A 15,504-nucleotide genomic window follows, 5' to 3' on the forward strand; every position below is an offset into this window, starting at 1 on the left:
TAGTGTGTACGGAATCGTCGCGATCTATAGTGTGTGATTTCATGAGAAGTCGGAGAAAAGCGTTCCTTACTATGAATGGACTCCAAATTGGGCAACTCTTTTAGCGAGGGGTCGCAAGTGCAGGTCATATGTAATGGTAAGCAGATTACATTAGAAGCTCGGCTGTTTCATAGTAACAGAATAATGTGCTCTGATTGTTTTACTCGTTTGTTTACTGTTTTCTGAAGGCCGTTCGTAATAGGAAAGAGCTTGCCGTGGAAGAGATGTATTACGCAGTAGTGAAGATGAACATAAGCTCATAGCTCTTAAGGTATGAATTTTAGGGCCTTTTCCTTTTCTTGGTCCATACCAAATGTGGCAAAATAAGGAATACTGTACTTTTTTTATAACATCTGTATATACAGGTAGCATGGAGGTAGCACGAGCAAAATAAACGGAGCGAAAAGTTATATACAACTTGTACAGAAACTAGACGGCAGTTATAAGAGTCAGGGGACATTAAAGGGGAGCAGTAGTTGAGAGGGGAGTAAGATGGGGTTTTAGTCTATCCACGATGTTTTTCGATCTGTGAATTGAGCAAGGAATGAAGGAAACCAGAGAAAAATTTGGAGAAGGGGTTAAAGTTCAGCTAGAATAAATAAATTTTTGCAATGATATTACAGTTCTGTCAGAGACAAAAAAGGGCTTGGAAGAACATTTTCATGGAATGGACAATGTCTTGAAAGGAGGGTGTAACATAAACATTAACAACAGCGAAAAAATCGTAATGGAATGTAGTGGAATTACACTACTGGCCATTAAAATTGCTACACGGAGAAGAAATGCAGATGATAAACGGGTATTCATTGGACAAATATATTATACTAGAACTGACATGTGATTACATTTTCATGCAATTTGGGTGCATAGATCCTGAGAAATCAGTACCCAGAATAACCACCTCTGGCCGTAATAACGGCCTTTATACGCCTGGGCATTAAGTCAAACAGAGCTTGGATGGAGTGTACAGGTACAGCTGCTAATGTAGCTTCAACACGATACCACAGTTCATCAGGAGTAGTGACTGGCGTATTACGACGAGCCAGTTGCTCGGACACCATCGACCAGACGTTTTCAATTGGTGAGAGATCTCGAGAATGTGGTGGTCAAGGCAGCAGATCATTTTTTGTATATAGAAAAGCCCGTACAGGACCTGCAACATGCAGTCGTGTATTATCCTGCTGAAATGTATGGTTTGGCAGGGATCGAATGAAGCGTAGAGCCACGGTCGCAGCACATCTGAAATGTAACGCCCACTGTTCAAAGTGCGGTCAATACGAACAAGAGGTGACCGAGACGTATAACCAATGGCACCTCATACCATCACGCCAGGTGATACGTCAGTATGGCTATGACGAATACACGCTTCCAATGTGCGTTCACCGCGATGTCGCCAAACACGGATGCGACCATCATGATGCTGTAAACAGAACCTGGATTCATCCGCGTAAATGACGTTTTGTCATTCGTGCACCCAGGTTCGTCGTTGAGTACACCATCGCAGGCGCTCCTGTCTATGATGCAGCGTCAAGGGCAACCGCAGCCATGGTCTCCGAGCTGATAGTCCATGCTGCTGCAAACGTCGTCGAACTGTTCGTGCAGATGGTTGTTGTCTTGCAAACGTCCCCATCTGCTGACTCAGGGATCGAGACGTGGCTGCACGATCCGTTACAGCCATGCGGATAAGATGCCTGTCATCTCGACTGCTAGTGATACGAGGCCGTTGGGATCCAGCACGGCGTTCCGCATTACCCTCCTGAACCCACCGATTCCATATTCCGCTAACAGTCATTGGATCTCGACCAACGTGAGCAGCAATGTCGTGATACGATAAACCGCAATCGCGATAGGCTACAATCCGACCTTTATCAAAGTCGGAAACGTGATGGTACGCATTTCTCCTCCTTACACGAGGCATCACAACAACGTTTCACCAGGCAACGATAGTCAACTGCTGTTTGTGTATGAGAAATCGGTTGGAAACTTTCCTCTTGTCAGCACGTTGTAGGTGTCGCCACCGGCGCCAACCTTGTGTGAATGCTCTGAAAAGCTAATCATTTGCATATGACAGCATCTTCTTCCTGTCGGTTGAATTTCGCGTCTGTAGCACGCCATCTTCGTGGTGTAGCAATTTTAATGGCGAGTAGTGTAAATCCAACGTTGTTGAGGGAATTACACTAGTGACAGTGACAGTTGCAATAAGTTTAGTTATTTGAGCAGCAAAATAGCTGATGATGTTTGAAGTAAACAGGATATAAAATGTAGACTGACAACGGCAAGGAAAGCGTTTCAGGAGAAAAGAAATTTCTTAATACCGGATAAAGATTTAAGTGTTAGGAAGTCTCGTCTGAAGATTGTATGGAAGTGAAACGTGGACGATAAACAGTTCAGGTGAGAAGAGAAGGAAAGCTTTTGAAATATTCTACTACAGGAGAATACTGAAGATTATATGGTTGGGTCATGTAACAAATGAGGAGATCGAATTGAGGAGAAGAGAAATTTCTGGCATAACTTGACGAAAAGAAGAGATCGGTTGATAGGATTCGTTCTGTGACATCAAGGAATCACCAGTTTAGTATTGGAGGGAAGTATGTGAGGTAAAAATTGTAGGGGGAGACCAAGAAAACTGTAAGTAGATTTAAAAGTATGTTTGTTGCAGTAGTTATTCGGAGATGAAGAGGCTTGCACAGGATACAGTAGCGTGGAGAGCTTCGTCAAACCAGTCTTTGGACTGAGGATCACAACAGCATCAACAACAGTAGCAGCAACAGCAACAACAACATGTGTAGGGTACGCAAAATAAAACTGTCTCGGAAAATGTTTGGAAAAAGACTGACATGAGATTGATCCCCGTTAACGAAAGTCCCAGAAGATGCTGGAAATGACCACCGTTGATGCAATGCAGTGCTCATCTCGATTTATCAAACTGAGAGACAACTACTCTTGTGGGATAGCAGCTACCTCATTTTCAGTGTTTTACTGTAGCTCTCCCAGCGTGTGAAAATTTTTTGAATACACTTGACCCTTCAATTTGTCCTACAAGTGAAAATCATAAGGAGAGATATTAGGTGAGCTAGGGGTAAGGTGGCCAGGAGATTGCACAGCATCTGCTAATTGTCCTCTCCTCGCTGAACATCTGATGCATTCGTGACAAGACTGTCAAGCGGTGTGTGCTGTTGTTCCACCTTGTTCAAAATATCCGTACAGCCGTTCGTCTTCTATGACTTTATCCACACATTATTTAAGCAGTTTCTAGACGTCTCGATTGGAATTAACAGTTTGGTGAATGAATCGAATTACGGTGCGAACACCAAACGATGAGCACCAAAAAGCAGTCTTGAGATTATTCAGCGGCTCTTCAGAATGCTGATAGGGATTTTTCGCTGCATAATGGCACTTGTTCTGTAAGTTCATGTTCTCTGACAGGTTAAACAGGCTCTCATTTGAAGCAATGAAAAACTATGAATCCAAAATTCCTGATTCTACTTTCCTCAAAATGAGCTGGCAGAACTCAATTCGTGGAGGTTAGTCTGGACGCTTGAATTTATGCATAACAGTAAATTTGTACCGATTAAGATGCAGGCCCTTTTTGATAATGTTTCGACACGACGATCTCTTAATTCTCGCTTGTACAGAGAAAACGGGGTTAAAATTTAGTCGGACTTTGTTCCAGGCTTTTCTTCACTCAAGGAACGTTTTTTAGTGTTCCGACTACATTTGGATAGTTACGGTTTTTACTCGCTATTGAGTCCGTTCCACAGCATTTTGTCATTAAGATTCATATTGCTGACTTTGCTTGATGTTTTGCCAAAAATCTTCCAGTCTTAAATTCCGTGAATACAGTCCCAGCACGTTTTGCACGAATTCTGTTCCGCATACATACGACAATAAACACGCTCTGTTTTCTCGTGAGCACCATTTTACATTGCATTGAATTGATCCACTAAACACGTATTCTGCTCTCACTCACTCAAACGTAACCAGCGGCAAAATGTTTATGTCGGAGCACAAAAAAAGTAAATACGCTCCTCCTTAAAAGATTCTGACTGGGAAGTGGGGAACCAGCTGCCTCAATCCTCATTCCGCCTTCCGCACCAAACATTTTGGTATGTGAGCATGCTCTCGGCCTTTTAACACAAAACATTCCAAATCCTTTTGCCTAGTCTGTCTTTGTAGTGAAGCATTGATATTCAGCATCTGCCTCTCACTGCCAATGTCAACGTATGTCTCTCTTCCACTGTCTCCCTCAATCCCACTGGCAATTTCTACTTTCCATCTCTCCCACAGTCACTGTCTTCATTTGTTTTTCTCGCTCTTCTTTACCACTGTCTCGTACTCCGCCACTTTCACTGTCTCCTTGTCCCACTGCCATTGTCTCTGTCCTATTCTTTTTCTTTCCCGTTGCCTATCCCTCTTTATTTTTTTGCTTATAATCTGCTGTCTTTCTCTTCAGCTACCAGTGTCTCCTCTCCATACGTGTCCTTGAAGATGGTTTGCTTGGCGGTTTCATTCTTACAACGAGAAACTATAGCACTTTGGTGTAATGGTTGCAGGAAACTGGGCAATTTTTATCGTGTTAAGAGACGCCAGTTTTGGGGGTTCAGACACCTTCGCCACTCCTAAGCCTCTGTAAAGGTTCCAATCGTCTCTCTGTTTCATTTCCACTGTCTCCTCTCTCTTTTGCTCACACTTCTTTCTCTGTTCCTCTTTCTCTGCCTCTCACTCTACATCACTACCTCCTCTCTTTTTGGTTCCCATTGCCATTGTCTTCGTCCATCCCTCTTACTCTTTCACTGCCACTTTCTGCCTCTCACCATCACTGTCTCTTCTCGCATTCCTTCCACTGGCACTGTCTCCTCTCTCTTCCACTGACACTGTCTCCATGCTACTCTCTTTCAACAGAAAAAAGGCGAATATATTCGCTTGTCAAAATTTTTGGTTAGGAAGATGGAATGAGAATTGAGGCAACTTGTTCCCCGCTTTTCTATCAGAGTCTTTTTAAGGAGGAACATGTACGCCCTTTTTTGTGCCCCGACTGGAGCATTTTTCAGCCGGTTCACTTCTTTTCTCACTTACAGCAGAGTGTGTTGCTTATGTAAAACGAATTCTTAAGGTCAGTAAAGTTTTAACAGTATATACACTTCGAGACATTTACATATTTTGACACATGTAAACAAAAAACAAATGTGCCTAATATAAGGTTAACACAATATGGTCTTCCGTCCACCGCTAATCGCTTTACATTACTTCACATAAAAACGCTCAACATTTTAGGCTGTACCTACAGTACAACAAAAGATTCCGTATTTTATGTACAAGTATTAAGAATTTCTTATGACATAACAATATTTTGTAAGGTACTTCCGCAATCACGTTGCACCATCGAATAATTTCCAGGTCCAGACAGCCTGTATAGGCGTGAAATGGTAATTATACAGAGACAGCGCTTCATAGAGTTTTTTGATGAAAAAATGGCGATTAAAACATAGTTAAATGACCTTTGAACTCATTTGCTGACCCAAGAACCCTCTCCATGTGTTCACTATGTCAGTTAAAACTGTATTTATACTTCAGACCGGATATTATGTGCATATTTTACGTGCATATGTACTATAACTTTGAACCTCTGGATCTAGGCTATGGATAATGAGTTAAAAAAGACTTCAAGATTCATTAAGATTACTCGAGAAATCATCTTAACAACGTGTGATAAAAATTTCGATGATTCTCCATGAACAGGAATTATACGAGGTGTGGCTAGAAAAAAACCGGACTAGTACTGGTGAAACAATAAAACGAATGCAATAAGGCTGAAAGTCGCGTGGCCTGTCACGTGACTCTCGCTCCGCCTACTGCTCGAGTTTCATCTGCCTCCTGCACTCAGTCTGCCCGTGGCGTCGGTTTTAAGTAGTTGACGTTTTGTCTATGCGTCGGAAAATGTTGAGTGTACAAAAAGAACAGCGTGTCAACATCAAATTTTGTTTCAAACTAGGAAAATCTGCAAGTGAAACGTTTTTAATGTTACAACAAGTGTACGGCGATGATTGTTTATCGCGAACACAAGTGTTTGAGTGGTTTAAACGATTTAAAGATGGCCGCGAAGACACCAGTGATGACACTCGCACTGGCAGACCATTGTCAGCAAAAACTGATGCAAACATTGAAAAAATCGGTAAACTTGTTCGACAAGATCGCCGTTTAACAATCAGAGCAGTGTCTGAGTTAACAGGAGTTGACAAGGAAAGTGTTAGGCAGATTCTTCATGAAAGTTTCAACATGAACAAAGTGTGTTCAAAAATGGTTCCAAAGTGTCTCACAATTGAACAGAAGGAACGTCGAAGAATGATTTGTTCTGACATCCTGGAAAACATTGAAAGTGATCCCACCTTCTTACAAAATGTTATTACTTGCGATGAATCGTGGTTTTTTACTTACGATCCCGAAACTAAACGCCAATCGATGCATTGGAAAACTCCTGGTTCTCCACGACAAAAAAAAGCACGAATGTCAAAATCGAAATTCAAGGCAATGATGATTGTTTTTTTTGACATCAAAGGGATTGTGCACATTGATTGGGTACCAGAGGCACAAACAGTGAATCAGCATTACTACATTAGCGTCCTGGCTACCCTACGTGAGCGAGTACGGAGAAAACGGAACGATTTGTGGAGAAAAAAGTCATGGATCCTTCACCAAGACAATGCCCCAGCTCACAGTGCGTTATCAGTGAAGACGTTTTTGGCAAAACACAACATTCCCATCTTAGATCATCCACCCTACTCACCTGATTTGGCCCCCTGTGACTTTTTTCTTTTCCCTAAAGTCAAGTCAGCTTTGAAAGGAGCTAGATTTGAGACTGTTGAAGCAGTAAAAGAAAAAGCGACGGAAGTAATGTATGGACTTACCGAAAATGATCTGCAGCATTGCTATGAACAGTGGAAAATTCATATGGAGCGGTGTAGAGACCGAGGAGGAGAGTACATTGAAGGAGATAACATGAAATTGTAAATAATTGTAAATAAATGTTTTTTCCAGCATCAGTCCGGTTTTTTTCTAGCCGCACCTCGTAGAAGTATCCATCTCCACAACTGGCAATTCTGGTACCCAAAAATAATGTTTTTTTCGCATAGGTTCGCCCTAATGCGAAAGAACCAACCGATTTGCTAAGTTTGCCTGGGCTGGAGTAAATGTGTAATGTTTAAATTTTGATGAAGTATTATAGGATGGTTACAGTATGCCAGTTCTTTCGATAGGTAGACAAATAGTCGGTAGGCCAAGTGCTATCCAAAACACTTGACCCGTTCTCTCAGTGATGAATATAACCCGAGATATGATCACTTGAAAAATCGAATTTTCGCACGCGACTTTTTGGAACATGCTGATATCATGCAGGACACAGCGAAGTACTCGAGACAGAGAATGCGGGTGATGTGCACACGCAGACACTTGACAAAACCGGCTGATGAATCGAAATCGCGATTTCCAGTATTTTCTGTGATGGCAGTTCTCCTGTTCGTTAACAATGGTCAGTTCCGCGTCAGTGTGACTTTTCTTTTGCCCACTCTGCTTTAGACCTTAGACATTAAACACCGTTTGGAGAGTAGAAGCACAATTATTTATTGGTTTAACGCTGTTCATGATTTATAGCGCGTTGGGTAATCCAAACTTATCGTCGTCTAAGACTCTCATTTTTCTTTCCTTTCTCCTATCAATCGTTCGTGTTAGCAGCATAGAAGTACGAGATGTTAAGCTAATTGTAGAATAGTCATGTCACTTATCTGCCCTTCATATGTTCGGGAGTGCGTGAATGGTATTTTTGGGACAGTCTGATGGTATATCTCCACACTCGTAGATTCTACAAACTAATTTGAATAGTCGTTTGGTTACCACTTCCCACAACGATTTTAGAAATTGCAAAGGAGTGATCTGACTTACGTATACAGTAATGTACGAGACTGTGCATGTGTTGGCAGGGCATCAACGTGGAGTCTGAGCTGGAGGCGGACCTGAGCCACATCAAGGTCTACAGGAAGCTGGTGGACGCCCGGGGCTGGCGCGTCGCTCAGCGGGGAGCTCTCGACACCGCCATCATCTCAGAGTGGGTCTTCGCCTTCACCAGGTCAGTCAATGCTGTCTGCCTCTCACACTTCAACTGTAGTGGCGTCAACAGCCAAAACAAATATTCTGAATTTTAACAGTCTGCTGCACTGGCTGTCATTTGTTGGATTAAAATATCCATTTATTTTCGATTCTCCTCTACCATACAGACTCAGTTGTGTAGCCGTTCTCAAGCGTCTAGGCCCATTGCGTATCTTGATGCACTGGTTGTAACGGGTAAGGTGCAGATATTTTTATATGTGGTACGTTATGGAACCAGGAATGAAACAGGAGAAACACTAATTGAGTTCTGTAACAAGTTTCAGCTAGTAATAGCGAATACCCTGTTCAAGAGTCACAAGAGGAGGAGGTATACTTGGAAAAGGCCGGGAGATACGGGAAGATTTCAATTAGATTACATCATGGTCAGACAGAGATTCCGAAATCAGATACTGGATTGTAAGGCGACCCAGGAGCAGATATAGACTCAGATCACAATATAGTAGTGATGAAGAGTAGACTGAAGTTCAAGACATTAGTCAGGAAGAATCAATACGCAAAGAAGTGGGATACGGAAGTACTTAGGAATGACGAGATACGTTTGAAGTTCTCAAACGCTATAGATACAGCAATAAGGAATAGCGCAGTAGGCAGTACAGTTGAAGAGGAATGGACATCTCTAAAAAGGACCATCACAGAAGTTGGGAAGGAAAACATAGGTACAAAGAAGGTAGCTGCGAAGAAACCATGGGTAACAGAAGAAATACTTCAGTTGATTGATGAAAGGAGGAAGTACAAATATGTTCCGGGAAAATCAGGAATACAGAAATACAAGTCACGGAGGAATGAAATAAATAGAAAGTGCAGGGAAGCTAAGACGAAATGGCTGCAGGAAAAATGTGAAGACATCGAAAAATATATGATTATCGGAAGGACAGACTCAGCATACAGGAAAGTCAAAACAATCTTTGGTGACATTAAAAGCAACGATGGTAACATTAAGAGTGCAACGGGAATTCCACTGTTAAATGCAGAGGAGAGAGCAGATAAGTGGAAAGAATACATTGAAAGCCTCTATGAGGGTGAAGATTTGTCTGATGTGATAGAAGAAGAAACAGGAATCGATTTAGAAGAGATAGGGGATCCAGTATTAGAATCGGAATTTAAAAGAGCTTTGGAGGACTTACGGTCCAATAAGGCAGAAGGGATAGATAACATTCCATCAGAATTTCTAAAATCATTGGGGGAAGTGGCAACAAGACGACTATTCACGTTGGTGTGTAGAATATATGAGTCTGGCGATATACCATCTGACTTTCGGAAAAGCATCATCCACACAATTCCGAAGACGGCAAGAGCTGACAAGTGCGAGAATTATCGCACAATCAGCTTAACAGCTCATGCATCGAAGCTGCTTACAAGAATAATATACAGAAGAATGGAAAAGAAAATTGAGAATGCGCTAGGTGACGATCAGTTTGGCTTTAGGAAAAGTAAAGGGACGAGAGAGGCAAATCTGACGTTACGGCTAATTATGGAAGCAAGGCTAAAGAAAAATCAACACGCTTTCATAGGATTTGTCGACCTGGAAAGAGCGTTCGACAATATAAAATGATGCAAGCGGTTCGAGATTCTGAAAAAAGTAGGGGTAAGCTATAGGGAGAGACGGGTCATATACAACATGTACAACAGCCAAGAGAGAATAATAAGAGTGGACGATCAAGAAGGAAGTGCTCGTATTAAGAAGGGTGTAAGACAAGTCTGTAGCCTTTCGCCCCTACTCTTCAATCTATACATCGAGGAAGCAATGATGGAAATAAAAGAAAGGTTCAGGAGTGGAATTAAAATACAAGGTGAAAGGATATCAATGAGAATTGCTATCCTGAGTGAAAGTGAAGAAGAATTAAATGATCTGCTGAACGGAATGAACAGTCTAATGAGCACACAGTATGGTTTGAGAGTAAATCGGAGAAAGACGAAGGTAATGAGAAGTAGTAGAAATGAGAACAGCGAGAAACTTAACATCAGGATTGATGGTCACGAAGTCAATGAAGTTAAGGAATTCTGCTACCTAGGCAGTAAAGTAACCAATGACGGGCGGAGCAAGGAGGACATCAAAAGCAGACTCGCTATGGCAAAAAAGGCATTTCTGGCCAAGAGAAGTCTACTAATATCAAATACCGGCCTTAATTTGAGGAAGAAATTTCTGAGGATGTACGTCTGGAGTACAGCATTGTATGGTAGTGAAACATGGACTGTGGGAAAACCGGAACAGAAGAGAATCGAAGCATTTGAGATGTGGTGCTATAGACGAATGTTGAAAATTAGGTGGACTGATAAGGTAAGGAATGAGGAGGTTCTACGCAGAATCGGAGAGGAAAGGAATATGTGGAAAACACTGATAAGGAGAAGGGATAGGATGATAGGACATCTGCTAAGACATGAGGGAATGATTTCCATGGTACTAGAGGGAGCTGTAGAGGGCAAAAACTGTAGAGGAAGACAGAGATTGGAATACGTCAAGCAAATAATTGAGGACGTAGGTTGCAAGTGCTACTCTGAGATGAAGAGGTTAGCACAGGAAAGGAATTTGTGGCGGGCCGCATCAAACCAGCCAGTAGACTGATGACAAAAAAAAAAAAAACGTTATCATGTACAAACATCAGCGTGTTTGTTGTTTTTCCTCTGCATCAAAGAATCTTCCCACAAAGACATCACAAACTTTATGACCTGGTGTTTTCTGCATGGTCGTAACTGCACCACTAAGAAGGGTATGCCTGTCAGTATAGCCTAACTGTTTTTCGTCCGCACGTCCATACTTGAATATCCGATTTGCTACCCAGGGGTAAATAAGCATTAATGGTTTGCTCTTGCTACACATATTAGGTGGTACTAACCAACATAAAAACATATGACTTACAATAGCTACAATTATTAGCCTGCAAATGACGTAAATAGTGATGTATATTGTTCTCAGTCACCACAGAAATATGTGCATTACATCCTGTGTGCCAGAGATATGTCAGTAAATATGATAAAAGGTGGCTCAAAAATTTTCTCGTGGCAGATGAGACAAGTGGCGTTGCGAGAGACATGTAATGTAATATAAGACATGCAGCTAAAAGGCTGCTCAGAAACATCAGCGTGTGACTTGCAGAAAACAGATTAACACTCTAACACTGCAACAAAACGCAAAGTATGAAGTTCTGACACGGTCCATCATGGGATTTGTTCTTGACAATATTGACTCATTCAGAAAATCCGGCAACATTTTCACTGAACACTAGGCAAGAAAACTTTTAAGCACTGCACAGACTAACCTCCGCGAATTGAGTTCTGCCAGTTCATTTTGAGTAAAGTAGAATCAGGAGTTTTGGATTCTTAGTTTCTCATTGCTTCAAATGAGGCCCTGTTCAACCTGTCAGAGTATGTGAACTTACAGAACATGTGCCATTATGCAGTAATAGGTGCAAACATGTAACTCTTTTGTATCGGTTGTGAATAAATAGTTGCCACTATTTAAGTTACAACCCTCGTAAATGTAATGTCGACAGGAACACTTGAAAATGGCACACATGCCGATACAAGTTTGTAGTATACCTATGTAAAAACAGCAAGAAGGAAACTGTTTTCAGCTAAAGTACAAAGATGATGTGCTTCTAAGCAGTCGGTTGATTTACAAAATGAATAAATAAAAATGAAACAGATCTAGGTAGCCATCTGTCCTATAAGGTTAAGTGGTCCGAATAACGCGATAAACTCTAATGTTTGATGAGCCGAAATTCGAGATTTCTGGCAGATGAAGATAATTTGTGGAGCGGGCTGACAGTTGTGTATTGTTTGTGCAGGACGCTGGACGGCGAACCGACGGTGGTGGTGGTGGGTAACCTAGGCACCGACGTGGAGACTGTGGACCTGTCGGCCACCTTCGATGGTCTGCCTGACCAACTGACTGTCCACGCCGCCAGCATCTCCTCCAGCACGCAGAGCGGGTAAGTGGCGCGAGAGCCTTTGAGTTCGAGGCTCACTTCGTCTGTAGATGAGGATTTATATGTGCCCTTTATGTGTGTATCTTTCGGAGATATACAATACCAATTGAAAAATAATGAAATCAAAAAGCAAGTAGAATGTGTGTTGACGAAATTCAGAGATGACTTTATTGGAAATTTGATAATACTTTCCATGGTCACACAGAGCTACAGAAGTGGTCAGAAGGTAGTAAGTTGTATACAATCTCTCCAGCACGTTATAATTTATTGACAGTTACGTATGGCAAGCATTCACTATCAAGTTCCCCCCCCCCCTTTTCTTTTTTTAAAAAAAGAAATCTTAGGTAACCGACTGTGTTCAAATTGAAATTATAGACCAATTTTGGATACATAATCTGTTCGGTAAAATACTTAGAGATAGTGAAGATGTCATTGGTTTGTCAGAGGTCTTACAAAGAATTGGAGAGATTTTCCGAGGATTGTATAGCATATTGTAACACATTATATTAAACGGTGTCCAAGAGGGATGGTCAATATTCAGGGTTATGACAGGTACGATCATTCGAAGTCTAGTAACCAAGGGCTCTGAAATGGATACCTTAAGAGCTATGAGCACTTGTTCAGCAGGAGAGACATGTTGATAGATCTTAATGTACGCATTTTAGGGACCACGTTTACTAGACTTCTTTTGCTTCGAATGAACCGTCCTGTCAATCCCTAAATGTTCACCGTTTCTCCTCGGTCACCCTGTACACGCTTCAATAAATGAAAATTTTTATTGCCAAAAGGAGCAAATATGACGCACTACTCGATGAACAAGACGAGTGCGAAGTGCGTGGTTTTTATTCCATCTTTCAGAGTCTACTGTAGTACAAAAAGTAATGAGTTCACATTCGCTACACAAACCACAAAAATGATACCATATGAGTTAATGGCAACGTATTACGTAGTGTAAGTAGGCTGTTAGGTTTTAATGTTGGTAACGCCACGTAGCGCTCTGTATGAAAATCACTGGCTATGCTGTGTGCAGTCTGTGGCTGGTTGGCATTGTTGTAATATTTGCTATTGTAGTGTTGGGCAGTTGGAGGTGAACAGCGCGTAGCATTGCGCAGTTGAAGGTGAGCCGCCAGCAGTGGTGGATTTCGGGAGAGAGATGGCGGAGTTTTGAGAGCGGATGATCTGGACGTGTGTCCATCAGAGACAGTAAATTTGTAAGACTGGATATCATGAACTGATATTAAGGCTATTAAGACAAATACATTGTTTGTTCTCTATCAAAATCTTTCATTTGCTAACTATGCCTATCAGTAGTTAGTGACTTCAGTAGTTAGAATCTTTTATTTAGCTGGCAGTATTGGCGCTCGCTGTATTGCAGTAGTTCGAGTAACGAAGATTTTTGTGAGGTAAGTGATTCATGAAAGGTATAGGTTATTGTTAGTCAGGGCCATTCTTTTGTAGGGATTATTTAAAGTCAGATTGCGTTGCGCTAAAAATGTTGTGTGTCAGTTTAGTGTTGATCAGAATAAGTAAAGAGAGAAATGTCTGAGTACGTTCAGTTCTGCTCAGCTGTTTGAAAATCAAATAACGTAAGAGGTTTATCAACACAGTAATTCATTAATTTTTCTAAGGGGACGCTTCAATAGACTCTTTGAAAAATCTCTGTTAATTCTTAGTAAAATTTCTTTGAGAAAAAGTTAGCTTTTTCTTTCAATTACAATGCTCTATGCTCTATGATACACTTACTAAGAAATAAACATTAAACTATGGATTGCGATGGTGTGGAATACGTTTGTGGCACACTGCGCACAGAAATGAAAACATAAGTTATGCTTCTTCCACTACGAGGAAAAAGTTTTTTTGTAAGATCGGTCACAATGGAATATGCCGGGTGTCAGAAACAGTCTGATAAGCTTGTAAGGATGTTGCAGGCTTCGTTGCGCTGTGAATTTATTGTCAAGAAAAAAATTCGATACGCTACGCCGTTTCCGAGTTAATTAGCATACAAATTAGCTAATCAGGCCTTTGTGAATGCAAATTCAAGCTGCGCGCCAGAGACGGTGTCGCCAAACATGTTCTTCGTTTTGTTTCCTATAGCCGAACAAGAGAGCGATACAAGAATTGGACGTGCGACGGCAGTAAGGATCGAACCCGAGCCAAAGGCTGAGCGGCCCCGTGAGCTATCATCTGCGGTAGAGGACAATTGATCCTAGTTGTATCCAGCGGGACGCTCGAATTTGCGCTAGCAAATGCCTGATTAGCTAACTTCAACGCTAACTAAATCGAATTTCTTCTTAACTATTATTTTTCAGCACAACCTACCCTGCAACACCTTTATAAGCTTTGCGGAATATTTCTGGCCACACTGCGTGTAGATAATATCTGTTGGCCAATATGGTATCTTAAACGTCTAATACTATCTGACCAGTACCAACACTCCATCACAGAAGCTTGTCTAAAGGTAAAGTCTTTTTGTTTCTGGTTCTGCATTCATTGTATCAGAAAATCACCATAAGCATTCACTGTGTCAGAAAATCAGTATATAAAGTCACCACTCATAGTCCGTCACTTTATTCATATTAAATGACCCATATGATGCATAGAATGATGATATGTAATTAAATAAAAATTTTCTGTTTTGTACCAAGTTTAAGTACTCCGTTAGAAACATATTTTTCTAGTACTTAGTCGATTATGTTGTCTGACTTGAGCAACAGTTACTCTAAATGTTTACTGCCAGGATCTATTGATTATTTCTCCCGTCAGAGAAATGAGAGCACCTCCTGTTTATCTATTTTACTAAACATGTAGACTTTTCCGTTTACTTTTCCCAAAAAATGGAGGAAACGTGAATACAATACTAGGACCAAAACAGTAACTGCAAAATCTTCCAGGATTTAACATCAATACATTTTAGAATGAGATACATGAATACATATGTATTCAGCAACTTGCTGCAGCATGATAAATGTCTTGTAGCTGATGTGGTGGATATTAAAGCTGAGTTACTTTCTACTCCATTGAAGGGTATCTTCACACAATTTCTTAAAATTAATGTTTTACTTTATTTTGTAACTAATATTGCTGCTGAATATAGCAAAATTTCGTTATGTAATTTCATTGTCTTGCACTTACATGAATGAACATCCTTAATTTCTGTTCAAGTCGCAAAAACCCCCCTCTGTGGTACGTATAGAAAATAATTAATGTTATGTATTTTTCGATGAGTCGATGGAAATCATTCGTCGATTGGGAAGAATTCATTGTAGTTTTTTGAACTTCGTTCATACATGTGACTGTCGGCCAGGGTGGCCGAGCGGTTCTAGGCGCTACAGTCTGGAACCGCGCGACCGCTACGGTAGCAGGTTCGAATCCTGCCTCG

The 15,504-nt window shown here is 41.2% G+C and overlaps 1 protein-coding gene across 1 annotated transcript in view; it reads left to right on the forward strand.

Moving 5' to 3' along the window:
* Positions 1-15,504, forward strand: part of LOC126465611 (maltase 2-like) — a 105,885-nt gene that overhangs the window by 82,093 nt on the left and 8,288 nt on the right. Inside the window, exons 8-9 of the mRNA XM_050096321.1 lie at positions 8,013-8,158; positions 11,985-12,128. Coding sequence (XP_049952278.1) covers positions 8,013-8,158; positions 11,985-12,128 — 290 coding nt within the window. The remainder of the gene's footprint in view (positions 1-8,012; positions 8,159-11,984; positions 12,129-15,504) is intronic.

Source organism: Schistocerca serialis, chromosome 1 (assembly GCF_023864345.2).
Source record: "Schistocerca serialis cubense isolate TAMUIC-IGC-003099 chromosome 1, iqSchSeri2.2, whole genome shotgun sequence".
NCBI classification, from domain to species: Eukaryota; Metazoa; Arthropoda; class Insecta; order Orthoptera; family Acrididae; genus Schistocerca; species Schistocerca serialis.